Below are 27750 nucleotides of genomic sequence, written 5' to 3' on the forward strand. Positions count from 1 at the left end.
GCTTCCCGATCTGCAGCGAGTTGGGATAAAGGGTCACCCCTGCAAAGGGTTAAGAGAAATCATCAACTAGGAAATAAGCTAATAATACCTTGTACGAAAACGCGATAAGGGATATAAACAACGCGATCTTCCTCGCGGTAGGCAATCGCTACTCGGCTCCTTAGCATATGGAATGCCTGATCATATGTCCATACAAAAGGAGGAGTACTCTTCAAGAATTTTACAATAGCGGATTCTTCCTTGCTTGGATAACCAAAGTTCAAACTCTTTACATTAGGTCGGCCCCAGCAACGAAGAAAGTTCGGATTCCCTTCATGGAACTTGATGAAGAAATAAGACCTGTCCCACTCGCAGATTTTGTTCGACTTCTCATCAAAGCCGTAGTAACCGCTCTGTCGGATGAAAGTAAAATACTCCCCCGAACTTTTGAAATGATGAAGCTTGGAGAAAATCTTGAGCGAGAAGGGAACCTCCAGATAATCCGCCAAAAACTTGTCCAGAGTCAAGTCGGCCCATCCATTGGGGTGCAGTTGCCCGGGTGCGATTCCATAACCTCCAAGGATGGAAGCAATCTCATTTGCCAGCGGATACGTGAAACCGCAGATAATTTGAGCGACAAAAATGGTAAAATACCCCTTCGGGAAGTCACCGGGTCCTCTATTTTCCCCGAGAATGCTTGTTTCCAGGCCTTGAAGCCAAGGATACTGCTCCCACAAGTCGTCAATCGTCTCGCGGCAAACTAGGCTTCCTGACCCGTTCTTCTTCGGTAATAAACGGGGAGTGGGGACAGGTGGTGGAATCAACTTCTTGGGGTCGAAACCTAGGCCCTCATCAGTCGTATTCGCCAGATGGAGAAAATCGGCAGGATGAGAATCAGACCTAGGAGAGCTAGTTGAAGCTTCATCAACCATCTCATCAACCTCGTGAGACACCTCGCGATCGTAATTTTCGTCGAAGGGTGCGAAATCAAGTTCAGGGTTCGACATATCGGTGAAGGAAACGAACAGAAATAAAAGAAAAAATGGTTGAACGAGTTACGAGTTACAGAAAGGGAAACTTACATGTGAGAAAGAATGCAGAGAAGAACGAACGTAAAAGGGTTGATGCCGGAGAGGAAATGACAGAAAACGAACGAACTACTTTCGAATTTTGAATACCCAGATGAAGATGGAGAGTTGTCTATGACATATGAAAAGACCCTAAAGGGCTCTTGCTAAACTAGAGGGGAGGCATGTGATGATTCGTGAAACCAACTGAGCTGAATCATAAGTACGGGCCCATCCCAAACTTAAGCCCACGGTTCAAGATTAAATGGGCTCCTAATAAGGGAAAGGGCTAACCACCCCGAAATCCCAACAAGGCACTAAACCACCCACTCAGAGAAACGGGACCACGTTTGTGACTACGTGGAGGACGTGGAACAGAAAGAGTAACCGCCCTCGGCGGTTACCCAGAAAGGCTTATAAAAGAAATAAGAAAGCCAAAGGAGGGGTAAGTTCACATTTTTCCTCAATACGATTATCAATCTACTAGAATTCCACATAAAACTGACTTGATCATCGGAGAGTTTTCTCGGAGATCCTGTCTCCGGTTTTGTTTTGCAGGTAACTACGACGAGGATCATCAAATCAAATCCGGCAAGTTATCATTGGTGCGGTGAGCGTGGACCTTTTTTTACCAACATCTGGTTAAAGGTACACCAAGAACATGTCAGAGCCATCATGAACAACCGGAGTTACAACCAGATCAACTAGTATGAACTCAAGAGGTCCACGGACTGTGAGTTCGCAGCCTGCGAGTACACAGCCTGTGATACCCAGCTCGACGAATCCTTCAGGACAGTTGAGTCCATTATTGGAGGTCCAAGTGCAAACTGAGATGGAGATGTCGAATAGTGAGTTTGTGCAAATGGCAGGACAGGTCTTGGCTACGAATATGAGCCAAGCGGCTGGAGATCGAATGATTAGTTTATTAACTGCAATCGCAGATCACAATACCGCTGTAGCGGCTGCCCCACAAGAACCCGTTGTCACTTCGACACAACCATCGACTATTCCTGCCATATCTACGCTTCCGCAGTCATCTCGAGAGACGAATCGGGTGGGTCAGAGTATTCGCATGACACCACATAGCCATCCAGACAACTACTCGCACCAAGATCCTAATATGACGGTCCATCCGACCTGGCAAACATCCCAACCGATGTCAGGAATGCAAGGAATTTTTCCGCTACAACAAACGGAGCCCTTTGTCCACAGACATTCAGAGTTGATGACATCTGGAGCGAATGTGTCTGGGCGAGAGCACACTTGGAATTTTGATCCTATAACTGGACAGCGGTTAGACCCACAGTGAGAACAAGTGTCGACACAGTATGGCAGGTGGATATCACCTAGAATTCACCAGCAGCGGATGGAAGAAGTTCGGCAGGAACCCAATACTGAATTGGAAGATCAACTGCGAAGCATGATGGAGCGAATGGGGTACGCCCCTAGGGCGAGAGCAGTGGTGCAAAGTGATTCGCCTTTTGCCCCATCGTTGCAGGAATTTATTCTAGATCACAGAATAAAAGCACCGGCGATACCTAAATACTATGAGGATCCAAATTCTGACCCTGAGGCGCATGTCAGGAACTATAGAGAGTTAATGGATGTTGCAGGAGCAAGCGAAAGCATAATTTGTCGATTGTTCTCGACCACTTTGGGTGGAGCAGCATCCGATTGGTTCCGATCTCTACCAACCGAATCCATTCACAACTGGACTCAGTACAGTCGTGATTTCTGTGCAAAGTTCGTGGGCTGTAAAGCAGCAGATGTGACGGATAGGCAGCTGAAAGAGATCAAACAGAGAAATTATAATTCCCTAAGGGAATTTGTTGTAGCATTCAATGATATTCTGGTGCGGTTGCAGAACCCAGATATCGTGAGCATTCGCAACATAATGGCGGATGGAACCACAGATTGGAGCATGCGGGAGGAAATCATCCGCAACAAGCCACGCACAGTGGCCGAACTCATGAAGATAGCAAAGGAATTCATGGAAGTGGATGATGTTAACAGGGAACATAGAGCTCAGACCCGGCGAGAAAGAGATGCGGCTAGATCCACTTCGGACAATCGGCGCCATCAAAATCAAACCCAATCTAAGGGTAATTTTGTTCGGAAAGGTGATCGCTCCTTTCAAGGGGGGGATATCAAACACCATTGAACACGACTCGCCATGAGGTGTTACTTTGGATTGAAAAAAACCCCCTGAAGAAGGATGTGCGGTTTCCTGAGGCGAAAGGTCGAACCAGTTTGGGGAGATATCCTAACAAATACTGCAGGTTCCACAGATTGAACGGCCATGACACGAATGATTGCTACGAATTGAAGAGGGAGATTGAAAATCTGATTGAGAGAGGAAAACTGAGTCAATTCGTTAGAAAAGAAACGATTGATGAAAAAGCAACACTCCCACGTGAGATAGAAGCAAGACCAGAAAAGAAGCAGAAAAAAGGAGTGATTAACGTAATAGCAGGCGGGATCTATGAGCCTCCAACGAAAAGGACTCGTCGTGAATAGCGAAAAGGCAACACGAGTAGGGGGGATGCCCTCAATTATTCATTTGCATGAATCACGGAGCCGCATGCGGATGCGTTGGTGATTACGGTGGCCATTGAAGGATGGGACGTCAAGCGGGTCCTTATTGATACAGGCAGTTCTTGCAATGTTATTACTCGAACTGCATTCAACCAGTTGGGAATTAACGACGAGCGAGTAGAACATACGTTCATGGATGTAACTGGTTTTGGAGGTCAATCATCTCAAACAAGTGGACAGGTGGTGTTGGAGACAGAAATGGGCGATAAGAATCTAAAATGGAGAGGTGATCTAGAATTCGCAATTGTTGATCTCCCATTGGCCTATAATATAATTATGGGGCGTCCGTTCCTGTCGGAAACGGAGTCGCTCATTTCAATGAAGCATTTGACATTGCATTTTCCAACACACCAAGGGCGAGTCATTGTTGAGGGTGATCAACTTATATCTCAACAAGCTTATACATTGTCACTTAAAACAAAGCCAGATGAAGAAGATAAAGTTGATGAGAAGTTGCCGGCTGAAGCGTTAGGAGAAACAGAACTATTCGCCATTTCAAATGACAAGAAAGTAAGGATAGCGGCAGGACTTCCAGAGGAAATGAAGAAAGCCATTGCCGAGGTGTTGATCCAATGCGAGTCGGCATTCGCCGCTCCAGATGAAGTGCTGAAGGGGATAAGTCCAGAAATAGCAACACATCGTTTGAATGTGGACAAAAGTGCAACCCCAGTGCGATAGAAAAAGAGAGGACATGCTCCAGAGCGGCAGAAGGCGATTGAAAAAGCAATGGCGGATTTGCTAAAATCAGATGCAATTCGAGAGGTCACTTATCCGGAATGGCTAGCCAATGTGGTGCTAGTCAAAAAGCCGAATGGAACATACAGAATGTGCGTAGACTTCAAAGATTTGAATAAAGCTTGTCCGAAGGATATGTATCCGCTACCTAACATTGATATATTGGTAGATGGGACTGCGGGATTTGAAGCTTTATCATTCACCGATGTGAAATCCAGTTACCACCAAATACCAATGGAGAAGGCGGATGAGATCAAGACGTCATTCATAACTCATCAGGCAACTTATTGCTTCAAGGTGATGCCCTTTGGACTGAAAAATGCGGGAGCAACCTATCAACGGATGATGAACAAAATATTTTCAGACAAATCAGGCGAGAACTTCTCGATCTATGTAGATGACATGATCATTAAAAGCAAGAAGATGCAAGACCACCCGCAGGATATTAAAGAAATCCTGGAAGTGCTGATCAAATATGGCCTCAAATTGAACCCGGAGAAATGCACGTTTGGAGCGAGAGCAGGGAAGTTCCTGGGTTTCATTGTTAGTGGCAAAGGAGTTGAGGCGAATCCTGAGAAGGTTAAAGCAGTGATGGAGATGAAGACTCCAAGGAACATAAGAGAAGTACAGCAACTCAATGGGCGGTTGGTGGCATTAGGGCGGTTCATATCATGCTCGGCTAGAAGATGTTTATTGCGGTTATTGTTGTTATTATTTTGGATTGACATCCAAATATGATTTTATGAAACAAAAGGGCTAATTGAAGCCAAATGATTTATGTTTATGAAATAGTTTGGAATTTGATTGTGAAATAAAATTTGAAGACGTTATGATTTTATGATTTTATATCCATTGAGAGTTATCCGGATAGGTGGTTTTATATTTGAAGACCATGTTTAGTGAGGGACATGGCCTGTGTACACAGTCTTAAGACCTATTGGGTATGACAGTGAAGTGTTGGGTAAGACCATATGGGATAGGTAATGTTAAGAGATGTCTCGATTATATATGTGGTTATTGATTGATACTTAAGGGGAGAAACTCGAGGATGGATACAATGTTTTAAGTTCATTTGGATTACGTTTTCGGTTATGATTGATTTTGATATAAGGTTTTACGTTTGATTGAATACGATTTGGTTTGATAAAACATTTCTTTGATTATGAATTGGTTTGATAAAATTATATGAACTTTGGTTTTGAGTATATTTTATAAGGTTTTAATTAAATCCCTTCCTAAAGGTATATATGTAGCTATGTTAAGTAAAGTTAGTTTTTATGGTTGATAGTTTCTTACTGAGATTTTTGTCTCACCTTTTTAAATGTTTTAATGTTTTTAGGTGAGAAAGTACATGATAGAGAGAAGGTTACCGATCGATTAGGCAAGGATCGGAAGTTGTTGCTTATTGTTAGAACTTTGGTATTGCAATTGTAATATAATGATATTTGGATAAACTGGAGACTTCTAAGTATTGATTATGATCTTTCTATTTTACGCCCGATGCCGATTGAGGTCGTTTAGGGTCGGGTGTGATAGTTTGGTATCAGAGCTCTAAGTTAAATTCTTCGGACCTAAGGTTGATAGTAATTGAGGAATATTGATATTTGGTTATACCTAAGAAATAATCGATAGTAATTGAGGAATATGACTATTTGGTGATAGCTAAGAAATAATCGATAGTAATTGAGGAATATGGATATGTGGTGCAAGCTAAGAAATAATTTGAAATTTTTCGAGGATTCAGTAACTAGCTAATGAGGGGTAGACATGAGATTTGATGGTTAGTAAAATATTGGGTGTATGAAAATTAGTAAATTATTTGATATTTGGTGATATGGGTTATGAGTAAGTCATAACTTTGAGCTAGAGATATATAGAGAATTGTCTATATAGGTGTTGCGGGAGAATCAGATTCGTATCTGAATCTTATGATGCCTTTTTCGACCAGATATAGACCGAATCTGTCATAGAGTCCTAAATGAAAGTTATTTATTTTTATCTTACGTTTCCAGGGGTTTCTGAATCCGTATGAAGAAGTTAGGCTGGAAACGATATATGTTGGTCATTTTAGCTTTAAACCAGAATTTGGTTTTTGTTTGATTTTTCTCCTTAGTATGACTTGGAATTGGTATTTGAGAGTTTAATAGTTGGCTGAAAAAGATACGTATCTCAGATGTGAAGTAAGGTTATGAGACTTTGAAATGATATGATGAATTTTGAAGATAATATATATGTGATTAAGAAAGCAAAAATGTGGAGATTTCAATTAATTGTTTTGGAGGTTGATTATAAATTGGAGATTATGACAGGAGTTTAGCATGGAATCTTAATTTGAATAAATGATATCCGAATTCGAAGTGTAGATCTATTGTTGAACTTTATCGGGTTGAGGTTTAGAATTATTGAGAGTTATATAAATGATGTTTAGAGAGATACTGATGTTAGTGATCAATGAGAAGTAAAGTGGGAGAATATATTAGAGTTCATGATTTGATGATTAAGTATGAAAATTTGGTAAGCTTAAATAGTGTTTGAGGAAATAATGAAGATATGAATTTTGAGGACAGATTTTGCTGATCTTAAGCACAGTTTGAGGTAGGAAATTAAGAGTTAATATACGAGGATATATATGTTGATAATTGAAATTTTGTAGTACATATATTGTTAATAGAAGTTATTTTTAGTTGAAGTTTGTGTGATTATGGTTTAAGTTTATATAAGGATCAAATTGAGTGTTTATAGGTCAAATAAGAAAATCGAATGATATTATAGATTTATTGACTTTTATGGGTATAAAGATATTATTTGGAGTTTGAAGAAGACAAAAAAAACATTGATTGTCGTAATTTAGGTACCATATATTCCTTGACTATATAGTTTGGAGAGATGGTTGAAGTTTATTTGGTTGGATTGATGGTATATATAGTGGTGATTATAAGAAAAAAAAACATGTTAGCTTAATTGATTTTGAGGAGTTAAATAGAGAATTATAAGAGTGATGTTGATATTAAGAGTTTATGAAATTACTCTTATTGATAGGAAATTGTATCATCATAATGCGGTTTATATTGGTGATGTTGATGTTGATGTTGATGTTTATGAAATGACTCTTAGGCTCTGTTCTTTATTACTGAAAAAAACTGAACTGAACTGAACTGAACTGAATGCTACTGAACTGAACTGAACTGAACTGAACTAAACTGAACTGAACTGAATGATACTGAATACTGAACTGAACTGAATTTAACTGAATGATACTGAACTTAACTGAATGATACCGAACTTAACCGAATTTAATCGAACGTAACAATAATGATGATATTAAACTTTAAAATAATTTAATGATAATATTGGACATTAATAAACTTATAATAATAATAATAATAATAATAATAATATTTCTACCAAAAAAAATAATATCAATAATAAATAAATATATTATTAAAGATTAAACTAAATTAAATATCAAATAAAATCTAGGCTCGATAAAATCCTATGACATTAAATAAAAATGAGTCTAATTTAAATTAAAAATATAAATTACATACAAACACAAATTTATATATAATTTAAAGTCTATGAAATTAAATACAAATTTTTATATGAATACACACTCTTAACTTTTTATTACAATTAAGTATTAAGGTACAAAAATACCTTTAACGTTTTGGGTCCGGGGTTATTTTACTCCTAACGTCTAAATATGAATTTTCATATGAATACAAAATTTTGACTCAATTTATCAATGTTAAGGGTAAAATTGCTATTGGCTTCTAATATTAGGGATAAAATTGCACTATTTGAGATATTAAGGTAGTTGAGCCAGTTAATTTTTTAGAGCATTGTAATGTAAACGTATTAATATAATATTTATTTACTTTTCGCAAAATTTGCAAATAAGTTGCACCAAATAATTATAATTATAATAAATAATGATAATATATATAATGACAAAACATAAATTATATATAAATATAATTATAATGAAAATAGATAAATTAATATATAATAAATTATAATAATTATAATAAATTGCTGAAATTATAAATAAATAATGATAATAATAATAAATTATATATAAATAATAATAATATATAATAATTATAATAAATAATGATAAATTATTGAATACTGAAACTGAATACTGAACTGAACTGAACTGAACTGATTACTACTGAACTGAACTGAACTGAACTGATTGTTACTGAAATTAAGTAATAAGGAACAAGGCCTTATAAGAGTGATAATGATGTTGATGCTAATGATTGACGATTATACTATAAATAATGATTGGCGTGAAAAATTATAGATATAAGTATTATTATTATGATGAAGTCAGATTATATGTTGATTCGAATTATTTGAAGTTTAAGAAAATATAATATCATTCCTATTAGCGGTTCAAAAGTGATATTTTTGAAGTTTGCGTAGAACTTGGAGATAGGTGAAATATATTTGATATATATGCAATTGATGGAATCAATTGTGATTAAAGTGAGATTTGGTGTATGTTAGGAAAATACGAATATAAAGTGTATCATATCATATAAAATTGAATATATGATATTTGAAGTTTTATTGTGGATTTATTGGTGATGGAATTGATTAGGTTGAAGTTTAGAGTTATATTTAAATGATTGTTACTGGATATGGATAAATGATGAAATTAATGGAGGGGGTCCTATAATGATTATGAGGAATCTTGATAATTAGAAATAACTTCACGAGCTTGGAGATTATTTGAGGAAGAAAATTTAGATTAGAGAATGTGAATTTCGATGACGAAATTTCTTAAAGTGGGGAGAATTGTCACGTCCGTGTCTAAATTTCTAAAATTTATACCTTGATAGTAATATATATGATAATTATTAGATGTGTGATTTTTATTCGGCGCTATAGGAAAAGTTTGGAGTTAATTCGATGGTTTTAGGTGTAAATTAAAAATTTAAAATAATTTTTAAAAAATTATATAAAGATGGAGGACCAAACTGGATATTCGTTAGATTTGGATATATAGACGAAGAGGTGGAGAAGATGAGTATCATCTTTTTTTTTTTTTTTTTTCTTTTCTCTGTTTCTTTCCTTTTTCGTTTTCTTCGTGATTTTTATCGTTCCTGAACCGTTTCTCCACCGTTTCTTTGATTTATGGAGATTCGACCGTCCGAATCACTCGAAATTTCAAACATAGCATCCTTATGCATAGATCTAAGTCCTAACCGAAGAGTTTTTGAGTTTCGGCAGTGTTTGGCGGGGAAACGTCTTAGACAGAATTTAGCGGCTTACCGATCGAGTGTATTTTCTACAATTAGTAGCCAAGGTAAGTAACTATCAACTATATTTTGAGTTTTATGTATATAGATATATATACAATCAAAGAGTTTCAGAAATTGATATTTTAGGGTTATGCAGGAATTTTGTAAAATTGAGGTTTTTCCTGATTTTGCTTTTTATTATGAAATTACGGTTCAAATGAAGCTATTGACTATGCTTCTATGTGAATTTCAGATTTTCTTTGATTATGTTGATTTAAGGCTTAATTTGGTTGATTTACATATATACATATATGTTTTTGGTTTCAATGTATATATATATAGTGAACAAAATGAATTTGATGATTTCTTACGAATTATTTTTGGATTGAGAAATCTATTGCGGTTATTGTTGTTATTATTTTGGATTGACGTTTAAATATGATTTTATGAAACAAAAGGGCTAATTGAAGCCAAATGATTTATGTTTATGAAATAGTTTGGAATTTGATTGTGAAAGAAAATTTGAAAACGTTATGATTTTATGATTTTATATCCATTGAGAGTTATCCGGATCGGTGGTTTTATATTTGAAGACCATGTTCAGTGAGGGACATGGCATGTGTACACAGTCTTAAGACCTATTGGGTATGGCAGCGAAGTGTTGGGTAAGACCATATGGGATAGGCAATGTTAAGAGACGTCTCGATTATATATGTGGTTATTGATTGATACTTAAGGGGAGAAACTCGAGGATGGATACAATGTTTTAAGTTCATTTGGATTACGTTTTCGGTTATGATTGATTTTGATATAAGGTTTTACGTTTGATTGAATACGATTTGGTTTGATAAAATTATATGAACTTTGGTTTTGAGTATATTTTATAAGGTTTTAATTAAATCCCTTCCTAAAGGTATATATGTAGCTATGTTAAGTAAAGTTAGTTTTTATGGTTGATAGTTTCTTACTGAGATTTTTGTCTCACCTTTTTAAATGTTTTAATGTTTTTAGGTGAGAAAGTACATGATAGAGAGAATGTTACCGATCGATTAGGCAAGGATCGGAAGTTGTTGCTTATTGTTAGAACTTTGGTATTGCAATTGTAATATAATGATATTTGGATAAATTGGAGACTTCTAAGTATTGATTATGATCTTTCTATTTTACGCCCGATGCCGATTGAGGTCGTTTAGGGTCGGGTGTGACATTTAGTTAGTAAATTTTTTTAAAAAAATTGGTGAAACATAATTACTATTACAATATTTATGTTTGCTTCATCAAATGTAGTTAAAAACTTCAATTACTCTAAAATTTTCATATGCATGGGAACGTCATGTGTTAGTTTTTGTTCGTTTTTTTGTTTTTTTTTAATGTTTTTCAAGATTTTCCATTTTTCAGTTTCACATTATTCCCATCTTTCACGTTTCTCATTTTTTTCGTTTTTCGTGTTTCATATTTTTTTTCGTTTTTCGTATTTTTCCATTTTTTTATGTTTTTCGTGTTTTTCCATTTTCACATTTTTCCCGTTCTTCGCATTTTTCTCATTTTATGTTTTACCGTTTAATAAGAATTGTGGATAATAAATATAAATAATAAAAATATATATTAGGGCTTATCGTAATGGGAATTCATATCTATTTTTTTTATGTAATCCTTGTTACATAAATTTGTAAAGAAAAATTGCGTGATGTAATTGTGATTCCATGACGACAAAAACAATATGACTAATCCAAATATGGTAATGAGCACCTATTATAATGAGTATTCCATTACAACGTTTATTACATTGTATCAAGCGGTGCCTTGGTGTTTTGTAGATCAATGGTATGAATCACGAAGTAAGATTACTTTGTTTCCTCACGTAGTAATAGTAGCCGGTAGGGGTGTGCATCGGTTTAAAATCGAACCGAAAAACTGAATACCGAAATTACTAAAATAATTCATACCGATACCGAACCGAATAGTATGTAAAACCGAAATATAACCGAACCGAACAAACTGAATTTAGTTAAAAAATAAAAACAATAAATAAAAATCACTATATTTCATCATTAAATTGAACTCAACAACAAAAAATATTAAAATGCTTTTAAAATATATTTATATTACTTTATTATCTCAATAATAATCAAATATATATATATATATATAATAATATAGAATATATGTAATCCGGTGCAGTTCGGTTCTTTTACATTTTTTTTATCAAATCAAACCGAATACCAAAATATACCTAAAAATAAAACCGACACCGAAAAACCGAATTCAATCGGTTTAGTTCGGTATGCAGTTTAAACTCAACCAAACCCTAAATCTAAATCTAACTCATCCCGCCCACTACCCAGTCGATCGACTACTTCCCTTCCCTTCCCTTCCCTTCACCCAGCCGATAGACTACTTCTCTTCATCCCGCCTCCGATCGCTCACTTCCGGGTCATGTAAGCGGCAAATTTAAAAAAAAAAAATCTGCGACCGCTCACTTCGCCTCACAGAAGTTCATCACTGTTCTGCATTTGGCGTTCGGCCTACATCTCAGAATTTGAGTAAGGAAATTTTTTCATTATGTTTGTTGCTATAGACAGAAATTAAACATGCTGATGTGTTTGCATTTGTGAATTGGCATAAATTGAAACTAATTGATCCATATCCTTGGCTTCAGGTTTCACCTTTTCCTCATGTTGAGGTTATGTGTCAATGGCTTGACATTTAATTTCCTATTTCAGGTCATGCATCTTGATGCTGAAAAAGAGATAATGTCTTAATGTGTTGCGCTGCTTGTAAAATGTCTCAATTTGGTATTTTGGTGTTTTGCTTTAACTCTGCCTATCTATGCTTTTAGTGTTGATAAAAAAACCAAGTTTGTTACATTAATCTTGGTTTGTAAATAAATCAATGAGCGTTGGTTCATTGTTACAAATAGCTCTAAACTCTGAATTTAGAACGCCTGTGGGGCTGATATTATGAATAAAAACAAAATCTTACCGTGCTTTGATAATCTTAGTTGTCATTGGCCTCATGGTAATTAGGGAGGTGTTTCACTTTATGAATGCTTCATGAACATGATAAGGGAAGCTTTGGGTGTTATTTGAGAATTGGCTTTGGAGTATGCTTTGTGTGATCGAGCATAATTTCAGAGCTTATGTGATATCAATCGACTGGAATGATATTTTATAGATAAGAGATTGGATTCTTTACTTAGAGTCGGATGTTATTGAATGGGAATTGATGTTCAATCTATTTTCAGCATTTAGGATTTAGTTGTGAGTAATGATAGATATGGTTACTTTTCAACTTTCAAAAGAAAAGCATGTTTCAACAATGTTGACTGTTGTGTAGCAGTGAACAATGCTGCAGTAGTCTGTTTCACATTTAAGAGCAAGGGCCATAAGATGGAGCACTTTAGAGACTTAATTATGTATCTTCTTTTGTTTGTCAATCATACAAATAAATATTATTCAAAATAAAATTTTGGGAATGGAATGTTAACATTATAGCAATTATGCTCAAAGATTAGTGTGGAAATCAGGCCAGCAGAACCGTTATGCCAACGTTTCTATGATAGCTTCACACTGGTTTTGTTTTGGGTATCTTTTTATAAGTTCTGAGTTTCCTTATCTTCCATTTCCAGCTCAAAATTGATCCTCTTTGATTTGGCTGATGTATTGTAGTTGAGTGGCTGTGGTTTTAAGGTCATTTGTAATTCAATTCTCATTTGGTAATGTTATTGCAAGTTTTGCTTTTGGTTATTTTGAAGATGAATGTGATGCATTAGGTGCTATACGGGGGATCCATTTGGTTATGATAGACGGAGGTTATCAGTGAAGTGAAGTGGGCTAGGGTACGTTTGGAGGTTCCATTAAGTGTAATAAATTCTGTTATAACATTTATGTTTGTGTGTATAAATTCTTTTATTTATGTAAGCATTGTGTTTCTGTTTGGGTGTTTAGGAGATTATGGTTAGATATTTGTTTCATTGAAGATTTGTAATTTTTGGTTTTGCAACTCGTGTTCCTTTATCTAGTTTTATATCAAAGATTTTTTTTTTTTTTTGAAAGATTATATCTAAGTTTTAGTTCAATTTAGCATAATTGGGTTGTGATATATGTGATCCAATTAATTAAGTCGTAAAGCACATACAAGCAAATGTTTATAAATATCTAACTTTATGTGTCTGTTTTGCAGGAGTAGGCATTGTATTCCCCCTAGCTCCAGGGAGACGCATACTTCTCAAAGATGTTCTATCTTAGCCTTCTAGAGCACACTTTGCGTTTGCCTCCTTCACTCCTTAGTCTTCCTCTTCAAGATGCTATCAAGCAAGAGCTTGAACATATCTTTCGAGATAAGGTTTTTGACATTTTTTCCTCTCAGTGTATTATTTAGTTATATATATATATATATATAGTTGAGAGTGAGGCTTAGTTGAGTTGAATTGGAGCCATGCTATTTTCAAACCCCTTCATTTTTTTTTTTATCTAAAAGAATGGAAATTTATTTTAATTCAGGTTATTTCAAATTTGGGATTATGCATTTCAGTATACGACATAAGACGTATTGATGGTGGCTTTATTTTTCCTGGAGATGGAGCATCAACATATACGGTATGGTCAGGCTCTAACATTCTTTCTTTTGTTGTTCTGTTTCAGTTCAGTATTTGTGTCATTGTTGCTCAATTCTTGTATTCTTTTTTTTTAAAAAAAAAAGAAAAAACTTACTTTGACCTTACTTTCCTTTGTTCTTGTTTCTTTATGTAAATGTTATCGAGTCACTAGCTTGTGCCTCCAATCATTATGCCGCGCCGCCTAGCCTTGCCAGCCGTACATTAGATTCATGAACTTTACCGTTGAAAATCCTTAGAATATAATTTAGTCTTTTACCTGGGCTACTTATTGAGAATTTCAGTTAGTTTCTTTAAGCTTTTCTTTTACTTCTGTTCTTTTTGTTCATCTATTTGTTGGCAATTGTGCTTTCTAATTCCTGTAAATTCTCTGTCTACTTTTTGTGCAGTAATAAATTCTTTTCTACACAAAGTAGGATTGGGTTAACCAGGGCAGATATTTGGTTCTTAACTAGTATTAGGTTTGAGACAGTATGAGAATTTTGCTCATCATTTAAAAGCAGATGTGGTCTGAGAAATGCTTTAGTGATTGATTGTTGGGGCTATGAGTAAGTGGGTGGAAGCTTTTTTCTTTTCGAGCTTCTGAGTATGTTCATTTATTTTCTTTTGCAAATTAGTTTTGGGGTAGAATAGGGCCTTAGACTATCGAGTTTATCCTAACAAGCTACCTCTGGCCTGTTGCTTATTTTGCGGAAATTTTATCACCTGCTATCATGTTGCATGACTTTGATAAGTGTGGCACAATCAACTAATTTATTTTCCAAGTGCTGCTTGAATAATTCAGGGTGCTTACAATTAAACTTGTTGCTGGGTTCGCTCTTTTATTATGGCAGGTGGAATTCAGACTGGTCGTGTTTCGTCCATTTGTGGGAGAGATAATTGTTGCAAGACTCAAAGAATCTAACAAGGATGGTTTGCGTTGTACGTCTAACAAGTTCTTATTCTATATCTAATAGATGTATATGAACATATACATCTTGCCAACTATTCTTTTGCAGCATAAGCATAATAATTTTTAATGTCATGGCATCGCTGTAGTACAAAATAAATCAAAATGGATCTGTTTTGGATTCTAGTTTGGTTATAGTTACGTACTAAAAGCATTAAGTTGATGCTAAAAAAAAACCTGCATAGTAAAACTTGTACATATTACAAGGAGTGCATGGTTCCTCATTCCAGTAACTAAGCTAATATTTCTTGTTCTATGAACTCCAATTTATGTCATTGCTTCAATCTATAACTAATTGTTCCCAGGACACTGATGTTGAAACCATGATCAACAGTGTCACTTGGATTTTTTGATGATATTTACGTACCAGCTCATCGATTAATACAACCATCTGTTTTTTTGCCTGCAAAGGATGGGTGAGTTTCGTATATAGTATAGTCCCTTTATTTTATTTATGTACAAGTGCGTGCAGGTTATTAAATTATCAAACTGTATAAAAAATTGCAGATATCAAGGCACATGGTCATGGTACTATGAAGGGAATGACACTAAGTACTTTATTGATGGTGTTGATGAGGTTTGTATTATTTTGTAGGTCTAATTGGTGCTCATTCTGAAATTCTAGTAGTGTTTTCTGAATTTTGATTTTCAAATGCCAGATTAAATTTCAAGTTGAGAGTGTAAACTATCCTCCAGTTCCACTGGAGCAACCAGAAAAACCATTTGCCCCTATGATGATTGCAGTGAGTTCATCGTTCTGTTCTGCCTTCAGTATACGCCTTTTGCATATTTATGTGTATTTAAGTCAAACAGAACTATTGAAGATCCTAAACAGGCGGTGTCAGTATGGGATGGGGCTGCCTCCTGTGTCACGAAATTTCTTAAATTATTTAAAATTATGTTAGATATATGAATTAACCATGTCACACTTCACTGAAACATATGATACTTATTGAGTACTTGTATGTGAAAATAAACATCTTTATTTTCTTTGTCACTCTCAAATACAACAATTCGAAATGCTTTCCTGCAGAAAGAGAAGGAAATTACAGAACTCTGCCGGTCTAACTCTTTCGACTTTTTCCTCCAAATTCACAGTATTGCAAACTCTTTGTGGATATCTAAGTTGATTTTAATTTTGCAGGGAGTACTTGATGCTGAATGTTTAGGCCCTGTCTCATGGTGGTGATGGAGGAAAAGTTGTGGAAAATGTGATGTGAGGTTAGAATGTTCTCCATTAAGGCAAGTCTGATGGAACATACAATTTCATTAAAGCCCAAACGACATGACGAAGTTTCTTCATTCAAGAGGTTGAGTCTAATTATATTTATATTATAACATTAACTTTTGGCTTGCCTTGATGATGAGTCCGTTAGGAAATGCAACAACATAAGGACTCAAATTTTTTGTTTCTTGATAGGTTTTTCATTGGTTTGATGTACCAAAATGAATTAGTAGTTTTGAATGTGATGACAGTTGTGGTATATAGCTTCATTTTTTGGAACTGTTTATCTTAGGAAAGAAATGAATTTTCTTCTGGTAGGTAGGTGTTATCAAATGCTAATTTACAGCTGCAAATGTATTTTTCTGTGCGTATAACGAATTTTAGATCAATATTTAAGATTGAAACAGGGTTTGTTTTTAAAAGATTTATAGTTCGAATTTTAGATCAATATTTAAGATTGAGAACTGGGTTTATTTTTAAAAGATTTATAGTTTGAATGGTTAGACGGCCCGGGAATATATACAAACAAAACTCAAGAGAAAGTCATTTTCGGGGGCTGGAAGTTCCGCCATGCAAAGTCTTAGGCTTGTACATCGCTATATACAGTAAAAATTAATGTGATATTTAACTTTTTTTTTTTTTTTTTTTTTTAATATATATAACTAAAATAGTGCATATTAACATGAATGAGGCCTAATACACAAATAACCTCCTGAATTTGTCGAAATGTTGCAACTGCCTCCCAATTTTCAATTGTAACAACTTATTCCTCAAACTTGTCTAATTGTAAAATATAACCTCTCAAACTTGTCCAATTGTAAAACATAACCCAAATTGGGATTTTTTTTACCCCGTATTTGACGCAACCGTAAAAACGTTTCCTCGGATTCGTATCACGTCATGAAATCTTCAATGGAGCTATTTCTCCACATAAACACCTTTTCATCGCCATGATATACCAACACTTTGAATCAAGAAATCACTAAAAAAAACGAACAGGAATAACAAAAAGAAGAAGAAGAAGAATGAAGGATTTCTGATTTACCGTTAGGTTGAAGAATAAGTTGAAGAATTGGAGATTTGGTTGCTTAAATACTGATTTTTTGGGGTCCAAAGATTTGATTATCACATTCCACGAGCGTTGCAGCTTTTGTATTTCACGTGTTTCTTCAATTACATTCCATGTCAGCAATTTGAGATTCTGTTTTACAATTGGATAAGTTTGAGGGGTTATGTTTTACAATTGGACAAGTTTGAGGGGTAAGTTGTTACAATTGAAAACTAAAGAGGGGGGCAGTTGCAACATTTAGACAAGTTCAGGGATCATTTGTGTATTAGGCCAATGAATTAATTGTTGTTTCATCGATTGTAATTTTAATGATTAATTATTTTTTATGTCATTTAATCGGTTTTATTGAATAAAATAAGAGTTTAAAATTATATACATTATAAATACTACTTATATACATTATAAATACTATGCAAAGTAAATATTATATAAAGGATTTATTCATTATTAATCAATTTGTTTTTGAAAACATTCATTATTAATCAAATTAAAATATTAGAATAATATAAATTTAATTATTTATTTTCAATTAAACATTATTATTTTATTTTGAATATAATTCTTACATATTTCAATTGATATAATAAGGAAATATAATATACATACTCATTAATAAAAGAAAAGTAACCATGAGGTTGTGGTGGAGTGGTAAAGGCTCCTTCTCCCTTAACCAAAGGTCCAGGGTTCGATCCTCGCATTTAAAAATGTTTGTTGAACCTCTACTTGACAAGTTTGAGCTTTCAAAGCGTTGAGTGATCATGGGTGTTTAAAAGTGTAAAATTGAATGATTTTTATATTAAATTTTGAAGTTTAGTGGCCTTATCATTAAACAAATAAAATTCAGTGGTCATGTGTGTAATTTACCCTAAAAAAAATTAGTGAATAATAAAATTAGTATTATTTCTCAAACAAAAAACAAAAGTATTTAAACTATTTATTTATTTATTTGTGTTCCATCCACATCCTCTCCCGCTCCAGAAAATGGCAGCGTCTTCTTTTTCTACTCCTAAGCTCACCTCTCCTTCTTTCCGCTCCATCTACAGAAACCTACCGATCGCAATCCCTCTTTCCTCCTCCTTTCTTCCTCTTACCAAAATCTTATCCTCATTTCCTCCTCGACGCCTCTCTCTCCCTTACTCTCATCCCCATCGCCGACATTTCACTGTTCGTGCGGATTCCGATAACGGCGCTCAGGCTGCTCGCCACTATGATTTCGACCTCTTTACTATTGGCGCTGGCAGTGGAGGTGTACGTGCCTCCCGCTACGCTGCCAATTTTGGTGCCTCTGTTGCTGTTTGTGAGCTTCCCTTCTCCACCATATCTTCTGAAACAACTGGAGGCGTTGGTGGCACGTAAGTGAAATTCTGGAAACTACGTACTTATTGATGCAGCTTCTATTGCTTCAACTTCCTTTGCTCATAAGAATTTTATAATTTGCACTTTAATTGAGGTTTTTCTAATGTTATTCTGGTGTTAATGCGGATAGCAAGAAAAAATTAGTTAATTATGCCCCGTTGGAGGAAGCCTCGTGTTGCTTTTTCTTGCGCCTTCATTACTCGATTGATATGCGTGTGTGAGAGAGATAGAGATAGAGAACGATTGAATTTTATTTTCTATGGACGTTATTCAGAAACAGCAGGGAGGATAGAAGTGCAAAAATTTATTCCTGATTTTCGAGTTTTGTGATGCTTTAGCGCGACCTATCTGCATGAAGTATTAATTTATCTAATACGAGCAACCTGACAGTAGCAAAGCAAGAAGCATACGGGTGTAGTTTAATGTTCAAAACACCTTCCAACTCATTCAAAGAAATTTCCCTAGGTCAAACGGGTGCTAACGCAGGTGTTTCTTGTTGCAGGTGTGTCCTCCGCGGATGTGTACCAAAGAAACTGCTTGTTTATGCTTCAAAATATTCTCATGAATTTGATGAGAGTAATGGTTTTGGATGGAACTATACGACTGAACCAAAGCATGATTGGAACACTTTAATGGCTAATAAGAATGCTGAGTTGCAGCGCCTTACTGGCATCTACAAGAATATTCTAAATAATGCTAATGTTGCATTAATTGAAGGGCGTGGCAAGGTAAGAAGATGACTCGTTGGATCTCTGTTAAGTGTATGACGTGTATAGTTGTACTTTGAATGCTTAGAATTGTAGGATTTACCACGCTGATTGAATTTTGCCAGATTGTAGACCCGCACACAGTTGATGTTGATGGAAAAATCTATTCAGCAAGGCATATTCTAATTTCAGTTGGGGGCCGACCATTCATTCCTGAAATTCCTGGAAGTGAATATGTTATAGATTCAGATGCTGCACTTGATTTGCCCTCGAAGCCTGAGAAAATTGCAATAGTTGGTGGAGGCTACATTGCGTTGGAATTTGCTGGTATTTTTAATGGTTTGACAAGTGATGTCCATGTATTTATAAGGCAGAAAAAAGTATTGAGGGGCTTTGATGAAGAGGTGATAAAATGTGAATAATCATGATGAGTTTATGCGTACTCTTATTTAATTGTTAATTGATACTAGATAGCTTTCATTCCTGCAGGTCAGAGATTTCGTTTCAGAGCAAATGTCTCTAAGAGGTATTGAGTTCCACACAGAGGAGTCACCTCAGGCTATTACTAAAGCAGCAGATGGTTCCCTCTCATTGAAGACCAATAAAGGAACAGTTGAAGGTTTCTCACATATCATGTTTGCTACAGGACGTATGCCTAATACGAAGGTTTGCTTTTTCCCTGTTAGGCTTGCCTCTAGTTGTAATGAGTTTCTGCATAAATATCCATCCATTCTGAAAGTTAAAACAATTGCCAATTTCATTCCTTTTGCATGTTTCTTTTTTAACATATCCTTTGCTATTGCTGCTGGCGTTTGGAAAGATTAAACACATAATTACATTTTCATCTCAAATGGGAAGATCAAGCAGATGTAATTCCAACTTGCTTTACATTGCAGAACTTGGGGTTGGAGAAGGTGGGGGTAAAAATGAACAAGAATGGAGCAATAGAGGTACTATTGAAGTTTCAATTTGGTCTGTTTGATTTTTTTTTCTTCTTTTCTGGTTCTTAAATAGTTCATCACATCACGTCCAGGTTGATGAGTACTCTCGCACATCAGTTCCTTCTATTTGGGCTGTTGGAGATGTTACAGATAGGGTGAATTTGACTCCAGTTGCTTTAATGGAAGGAGGGGCATTAGCAAAAACTCTGTTCCTGAATGAGCCAACGAAACCTGACTATAGGTATTCAATTGATCTTCTGAAAATCTCATCGCCTTACATCTGTACTTAGCAGTTAAGATGGGCTTATAGATTTTGTGTTACTGCTTACTAGTCAATTCTAGATTTTAGGAATGTCTTCTGGAAGTTGTAAATGAAATTGCAAATTTTCTTCATAACGAAACCGTACAACATTTTGGTTTTGCAAAATTATGGCGTGTATATTATTGTCCAACTGGACCAAGTAAATGGTGGCCGACTGGTGGTGAAGCTCTTAGCCTAGTGGTTGGGAGCTTACCTATGACTAGGGAGGTCATGGGTTCGAATCACATCCGGGTAGGGTGGGTATTTTTCTTTCTTCTTTAATGTAAGCGCATTGTGTGCAATTTTTTAAAAAAAAAAAATGGTGGCCAACTGTATGATGTGTCTGTTTCATGACACATTCCAAGAGGAATAAGGTTGGTTCTGCATCTTTTTCTTCTCTTTTTCTCCTTTTCTCCTTGGTGGATGAACACATTAATTCGTACAAGCACACTTAGTAACTTTTTTGGTGAATCACATCGTCCAATTATTTGCATATGGAGTTTCTGCTTCGAAATTTAAGTGTATGAATTTGCTGTCCTAAATCCTGCATTCAAATTTTCTTTACACAGTGCTACTCAAAAGATACTGAAAAATGTTCAGTTTAGGCTGATTAGTAGTTAAGAATGTTCTACTGAATTGTACAGGTTGATGTGTGCTTTAAAGACCATTATTGTGCAAATATCTGCTCAAGTTTTCATCTTTTGTGTGTGAATTTTTTATTAGGTTTTAGAATAAAATGGTGAAGACTCACGCGGATCACTAATAGCTAACGGACTTCGTTTCCTCTTTTATTTTAATTTTGAGCAGAGCAATCCCATCAGCTGTGTTTTCCCAACCACCAATTGGGAATGTCGGTCTCACTGAAGAGCAGGTGATACAATTTTTGCTTTTGCATCAATTAAGAATGCTTCTTATGCTTAACTTTGTGGAGATCATTGCAGGCTATAAAAGAATTTGGTGATGTCGATATCTTCACATCAAACTTCAGACCTCTGAAGGCTACTCTCTCAGGTCTTCCTGATCGGGTTTTCATGAAACTGGTAGTCTGTGCAAAAACAGGCAAAGTTTTGGGCTTGCACATGTGTGGCGATGATGCAGCAGAAATCGTGCAGGTTCATTTCCCTGGTCACATTTAATGTTTCCAGTTAAATATGTATTCATTTATAAGTTCTGCAATTTGTGTAGTTTGGTAATCATTGAATTTTCAGGGGTTTGCTGTTGCTATCAAAGCTGGTTTAACTAAGGCGGACTTTGATGCTACAGTTGGTGTTCACCCAACAGCAGCTGAGGAGTTTGTCACCATGAGAACTCCTACAAGGAAGATACGAGCAGGTCCTCCATCTGAGGTTTGTCAAAAAAAATAAAAAAGATTGTTGTATTAGTTTGTGCTTCTGTGATGAATTATTTTGTAGGCAGCAAAAAAATTTCAACTAATGCTTAGTCAAATTCTTTATAGCTAATGATTTATTGAAGTGAAATTCATACACTTGTCAATTGAACTTATCAATTGCTGGTGCATCATACACTGGCAAGTTTAAATTTATTACTTGTTTTGGTTTTTAAGTGGCAGCTCTTCTTTTGAACTCAGAAAAACTTGATTTTCAATCTCATGATCTTAATTGGTGTTCTTATTGGTTCTTCAATTTTATTTGTTCCATCCAGGGAACAAACGATGAAGCTAAAGCTGTTGCTGGAGCATAGAGCAGTTACACGGAATCATATAGCACCTCTTTTTGCTGTGTGTATGGTTCGTTGTCCTATTTCTTCTATTATTTTCGAAATAGTTGTTCGTATCTTTGTGAAAGCTAAATAAGAATTGATCTATTTTGGCATCAAAAGTGCAAACATTGGCAATTAATGTGCTGCATTAATTAAATTCGCCATAATCTTTGCCTTCTAGAACTAAATTTGTTAAGACCAACTGCCCCAATTTTGTCATTATGAGGTTTTTCTTTACTGCATTGCTGAATACCTGCCAACTGGGCAGGTAAAATTGAAATTGCTGAGAAAATCTGGATACTGAGTGGGTGAGCACCTGGATGCTGACGGAAACTACAGCGAAGATGATGATATATGATCATTGGAGTTGTCCAGTTTAGATCTATCGTAGAGCATGAGCAGGAAAGACATTTTTGGAAGGAAGATGGGATTGCTCTACTATTCTGCTTCAAAACCTGAGACCTAGCAGGAATTGTGGTCAGAGACGGCTATCTATTTTAAGAACTAAATTTTGGTTTTTGTTCTATTTCTATATTTTGCTTTGTATACCTTTTTATAGGAAGCTCGTTTATCAGTGCCATATGTTTATTTATTATTTCTTCGCGAATGCCACAATACCATATATACTATTTAGCCTTCTACAATTGTGCCTTCAGTTTTTTTGTGATGAGTGGAAAGAATGTTGTGAATTTCATTAATTTTGGAGTTGTCTCTGATTCATTTACTCATCCGCACCAACTTGTATCAATTAGCTACCTGGCTATTATTAAAAACTTTCCTGATGGATAAAAATCTGTTACGGTTTAATTTTAATCCAACTTATTATATCCAGATATTATCATGCCTAAGGTGCTTGTCAGAATTGCAAGCTTTCTTGCTTGAAAGTTCTGGGAAATCAGTTTTACATTACAGTTTAAACTATACAATAAAAATATACAATAATTCATAATGGTAACGAGAGAACACTAAACGCTGAAAAACAACCAAACAGAGCAACAATGAGCCCTTAATTCAAAAAGGGCTGCACTATTAAAATTACTGAATCTAATCAAAATTAAGGCAAAAAGCCATTCTGTCGGCGAACTGATGATGTGCTGAGTATGGAGACAAAAATGAGTTCATTAGACTGGAAACTTGATAACTCGTACAACACAACACTAAGCAAAAGATGTCATCATTTGCTAAATCTAATGCTATATCAAAGATGGGGAAAAGGAATTGTATATCTGAATCACCTTCTAGTTGTGTAGAATATGAACCAGCTTCCAACAAATTGCCAACATTTGTGGGATATGCGCAGCAGCAGCACATATGTTCTAGGCATGGTCGTAGTGATGGAACTTGTATAACAGAACTTTTCCAGCAGCATTTCCATAAGCCATATAACCTCCACCAGGACTGAAATCCATACAGCGGGGATAATGAAGGGTCCGATTCGCTGGAGGCCAGTTAGAGAATACAGTATATGATGGGATATGTATCAACTTCAAGCTGTTATTCTTCATGTGTGAACAAACGGCTAATATTTGTGCATCATTGCTAAATTTCATAAAATCCACTTTAGTTGTCAAATTATCAATCGTCTTTATTGGTTTTCTCTTCCCACCCAGAAACTCCTCTCTGTTGTATATATTCACTATCCCGCTGTCCGAACCAGCAGCAAACAAGTTCCCATTTGGAGAAGTACAGATGGTTGTACCATTTATACAACCTTCATCAACAGCCTTGTGGATGCATGTCCTTGTTCTCAAATCCCAGTGATATACCTGCCCGTCACCCCCATGGCTCAACAATTGCTGCCCGTTATCAGCAAAAGCTAACGAACGAGTGGTTCCATTCATCTTTAGAGTTCCAATGAGTTCCTTAGTTTTCGTCGATACCAGCAGGATATAACCCTCGTTCCCCACGAATGCAATCGTGCTAGAATCTGGAGATACTTCGAACTCTTCCAAGCTCTTCTCCTCCCTGCCAACAAGCGGGCCTATTTTATCTACTTTAGCTTTCACTAAATCAAAGCTGTAAAAGAATTTTCTCCTTCCTGCTATTATCACCTGTGAGCCATCAGGCACGAAAGCTGCCTTACGAATGGGGCAATCATCGATGAAGATGCTTTGTATTTTTGTATTCCGCTTGCCATCAATTTGGAAAAATCTGAGTCTCCGATCTAATCCGGCAGTAAGTAGTAACTGAGCATTCCGATGGAACTGAACTGAATTTATTGGACCATTAGACGCATCCTGAACGTTTGCATCGACAAGTCTCGAGTATTCAAGAAGCCCAGGCAACAGTTTTGATTTGCTTTTCACTACAAGATCTCCATTGGATTGAAAAACATCAGCAAAAGCTTCCACATCCTCATAGCCATGTGCTGCCACAACGTCATTTTCTTCATCCGATGAATCTTCATAACCGTCACTTTTTGACTTCAAATCAAATTGTGCCCACTCAGTGCCACGATTCAGCTTCGCATGGTGAGCCCTTAACCTTGCAACATATTCACGGCCTGTAATCAAGCTCTCCTCTTCTTCCTTCCTTAGTTTCCTTAATCTATTTGTTTTAGCAATATTAACAGTGGTCCTTTCCTCTTCCTCATCAACCCATACTGCTTTTCGCTGCTTTGTTTCCTCTTCCACGTCACTTCCCTCATTTGTTTCTGAATCCTCTTTGTAAACAGACAGTGCACTGTTAGCTGAACGGTCCACAAAGAACAAAGCAGAAGGATTCTCCGCCTCAACAACAACAGTGTTTTCCTCTTCTTTGTTTCCAAATTCAATAGGGGAATGCAGGGATCCAAACAAAACGTTCTCCAACCTTTTCATTTCCCTCCCTTCATCAATTTCCATCTGCGCTTCCTTTTCTTTTCTTTTCTTTTTTGCCCTTGAAATAGCCAATCTAGATTCCCTTCCATCCTCATGGTCTGCATTCCCTTCCATAAATGCAGGTTCATCATTGTCCTTCTTTTTAGTCTTGACTCTGTTTTTAGAGCCAAAACTTTGAGAAATCAAGCTCATCTTTTACAAACGGAACTTGGTTCCTGAAAAATGAAACCCGTTATAGATAAACTTTTCAATTATAATATTATATCTGGTCTTATTCATAAGAAAGCATATTCTACTCAAAGATCTAGTATACAAGTAGCAGGTGAAAACACCACATTTATGGAACTTCTTGCTATTTAGCCTACAACTCCAGTACAACTACACACCTAAAAATTCAAATGATGTATGCAGCACAAGCCAGTGAATTTACCTACTATGCAGTTAGTAATAATTGCTCAATTTATAAAATGGAAAAAGAAAATTTAGCACTCAAACCAACAAAGATAACTACACAAAGTCGAAATTTCATCAAACAACTCGGATATAATATCAAAATTAAGGCCAAATAAAGCAGAAAGGGAAAATTAATAAACCGAGCTTGCATCAAAAGCCGACTAGAACAAGAGACATACATTATTATTATAGCTAGTATTACGACAGTAAAGGAGATGACATGACCAGTGAAACACGTGCTTTCAGTAGCATAAAGATGCTGCTAGTTAGGGTTGCAAAGACCATTAACAAGTAGCAGACAAATTAAAATTGACATGGGAGAAAGATTTATGGTAGCTATCAATTTGCAAATAACATATTAGGCATTTTACAGTTACAAAAAAATCGAAAGCATAAAATTAAAATACAAAATCAATCATAGTCGTTTGATTTTTCTACCTCGCCGTGAATGGTTAATCAGAGGAAGACCGGCGAGCAGTACACGCAAGCTAAGGAACAACGGATTGGCAGAGGACAGGGAAGTGAAAGGAAAAGGAGAGAGAGAGAGCAAACAGAAGAGTAAAGAAAAGAGAGGAGAAGCTAGCGGCTGGGACGTTTAAACTCGAAAGCCAGAAAAACAGAGAGTGATTAGGGCTTCCAATGAGCTACGTCGTTTTTACTATATTATTAAAAATTACTAATTTTTAGAAATCAAATAAAGAATAGATTACAAAAAAAAATAGATTACCAAATAATAATAATAAGTTGGTATAAAAACTAACCGTAACAAAAAAAAAAAAGTAAATAATTATAATGTCTCTATATTTTTAATTTTTATTTTTTTTATAAAATCTATATTTTTATTTAATACACTATTTAGTCAATGTGTTTTTATAAATAATTATATAGTCCTCCAGTTTTTGTTTTTGTTAACTTCTTCTTATCCTTGGATCAATGGTCAAACTATACTGATAAATTTTAAAATATCAAAATTACCATTTACTTTATGTTTTAATAATAAAACATTTATTTTTCTATTTTATATTTTTTCTCTTTTTTCCTACATAATCACATTCTTTTCGATATAAACTTTAATATAAAATAATTGATTTATTAATTTTTATATAATTATAGAACTTTAATTTAATAAAGTAAAATTTATTGATTAAAAAATAAATGAAAAATATTTCAAAAATTATTAAAATAGGAGAAGACTATCATTGTAAAAAGTTTTTACAATTCTAATCAATTTTACCGAATGAAGAAAAAAATATATGATTTTTAAAATTTTATAATAATATTTGATGTTAGTTTAAAGATATTATATTAAAAAATAAAGAAAATTAATAATTATAATTTAAGAAAATTAATAATACATTTTTTCAAGTATACTAATTTCGGTATATATGTAGTTTAAAAACTTCATTAAAATTAATCAGATTAAATTTGAAACTAAAAGATAAAAAAAATTATGCATATAACTAGGGGTAATTTTGGACTTTCATTTACAAAAACAAATGGAATAACTAAAAAATTGATTAAGATAAAACTTAAAGACCTTATAATAATATGATGGACTTACTAGCGTGTTAAGTAAAAATATAAGAACCTTATAATTATTTACCAAAAAAAAAATATAAATATGTTAACGGTCTCACAATCCCTAAAGGCATGTAGTTTTCTCAGCTTTCTTGCATCTTGAACAGGACAAAGCTGAAACTAAGCCAATGGCGCAGGAAAGAGTTCAAAATCGAAACTGATACTAATTTAAAACAACAACTAACCATTAACAAACCCTAATAAAAACTGAGTAAAAATTCAATTCAAAGGAAAACATGAATAAATACGAAATTGGTTAACATATTACTTCAGGTATAATTAACATATTACTTCAATTATCATTAATGCTTTTTATATTTTTTAAAGAAAATTAACATTGTGTTAAATAGGAATATCATGCTTAATAAGGTAAAATTAGAAAAAGAAAAA

At 35.0% G+C, this 27750-nt stretch overlaps 3 protein-coding genes across 5 annotated transcripts; 2 read left to right on the forward strand and 1 right to left on the reverse strand.

The window, feature by feature from the left end:
* The first annotated feature begins 9750 nt into the window (after nucleotides 1-9750).
* On the forward strand, nucleotides 9751-16690 carry LOC136218188 (uncharacterized). Of its 2 annotated transcripts, XM_066004955.1 has the most exons (9): nucleotides 9751-12171; nucleotides 13401-13466; nucleotides 13811-13972; nucleotides 14131-14226; nucleotides 15077-15164; nucleotides 15527-15608; nucleotides 15700-15769; nucleotides 15852-15935; nucleotides 16337-16690. In XM_066004955.1, exons 3-9 carry the CDS (start codon nucleotides 13862-13864, stop codon nucleotides 16379-16381), a joined length of 576 nt encoding a protein of 191 aa, XP_065861027.1. In that variant the 5' UTR covers nucleotides 9751-12171; nucleotides 13401-13466; nucleotides 13811-13861; the 3' UTR covers nucleotides 16382-16690. The 2 variants fall into 2 exon arrangements, with proteins under 2 accessions (XP_065861027.1, XP_065861026.1); XM_066004954.1 differs by lacking the exon at nucleotides 13401-13466 and having other exon boundaries at nucleotides 9753-12171.
* A 1750-nt stretch (nucleotides 16691-18440) lies between these two features.
* LOC136218190 (glutathione reductase, chloroplastic) lies at nucleotides 18441-23154 on the forward strand. 2 transcript variants are annotated; one of them, XM_066004957.1, is made up of 11 exons: nucleotides 18441-18838; nucleotides 19345-19570; nucleotides 19675-19953; nucleotides 20039-20215; nucleotides 20446-20499; nucleotides 20583-20731; nucleotides 21599-21662; nucleotides 21733-21903; nucleotides 22000-22137; nucleotides 22454-22538; nucleotides 22779-23154. In XM_066004957.1, exons 1-10 carry the CDS (start codon nucleotides 18468-18470, stop codon nucleotides 22490-22492), a joined length of 1668 nt encoding a protein of 555 aa, XP_065861029.1. In that variant the 5' UTR covers nucleotides 18441-18467; the 3' UTR covers nucleotides 22493-22538; nucleotides 22779-23154. The 2 variants fall into 2 exon arrangements, with proteins under 2 accessions (XP_065861029.1, XP_065861030.1); XM_066004958.1 differs by having other exon boundaries at nucleotides 22454-22533.
* A 410-nt stretch (nucleotides 23155-23564) lies between these two features.
* LOC136218189 (U3 small nucleolar RNA-associated protein 18 homolog) lies at nucleotides 23565-26394 on the reverse strand. Its single transcript, XM_066004956.1, has 2 exons — nucleotides 26221-26394; nucleotides 23565-25544 (listed from the first exon to the last, which is right to left on the reverse strand). Exon 2 carries the CDS (start codon nucleotides 25519-25521, stop codon nucleotides 23827-23829), a length of 1695 nt encoding a protein of 564 aa, XP_065861028.1. The 5' UTR covers nucleotides 25522-25544; nucleotides 26221-26394; the 3' UTR covers nucleotides 23565-23826.
* Nucleotides 26395-27750: the final 1356 nt, after the last annotated feature.

This window comes from Euphorbia lathyris, chromosome 2 (assembly GCF_963576675.1).
Source record: "Euphorbia lathyris chromosome 2, ddEupLath1.1, whole genome shotgun sequence".
In the NCBI taxonomy this organism is placed as follows: Eukaryota; Viridiplantae; Streptophyta; class Magnoliopsida; order Malpighiales; family Euphorbiaceae; genus Euphorbia; species Euphorbia lathyris.

What these genes read in the sequence shown, in the direction of transcription:
- LOC136218188 (XM_066004955.1), top strand. Translation starts at nt 13,862, where the DNA reads ATGTTCTATCTTAGCCTTCTAGAGCACACTTTGCGTTTGCCTCCTTCA. An exon ending in AACATATCTTTCGAGATAAG is followed by an intron (nt 13,973 to 14,130) that starts GTTTTTGACATT and finishes ATTTTAATTCAG; the next exon opens with GTTATTTCAAATTTGGGATT. An exon ending in ATGGAGCATCAACATATACG is followed by an intron (nt 14,227 to 15,076) that starts GTATGGTCAGGC and finishes TTATTATGGCAG; the next exon opens with GTGGAATTCAGACTGGTCGT.
- LOC136218190 (XM_066004957.1), top strand. Translation starts at nt 18,468, where the DNA reads ATGGCAGCGTCTTCTTTTTCTACTCCTAAGCTCACCTCTCCTTCTTTC. An exon ending in CCAACGAAACCTGACTATAG is followed by an intron (nt 20,732 to 21,598) that starts GTATTCAATTGA and finishes AATTTTGAGCAG; the next exon opens with AGCAATCCCATCAGCTGTGT. An exon ending in ATGCAGCAGAAATCGTGCAG is followed by an intron (nt 21,904 to 21,999) that starts GTTCATTTCCCT and finishes TTGAATTTTCAG; the next exon opens with GGGTTTGCTGTTGCTATCAA.
- LOC136218189 (XM_066004956.1), bottom strand. Translation starts at nt 25,521, where the DNA reads ATGAGCTTGATTTCTCAAAGTTTTGGCTCTAAAAACAGAGTCAAGACT.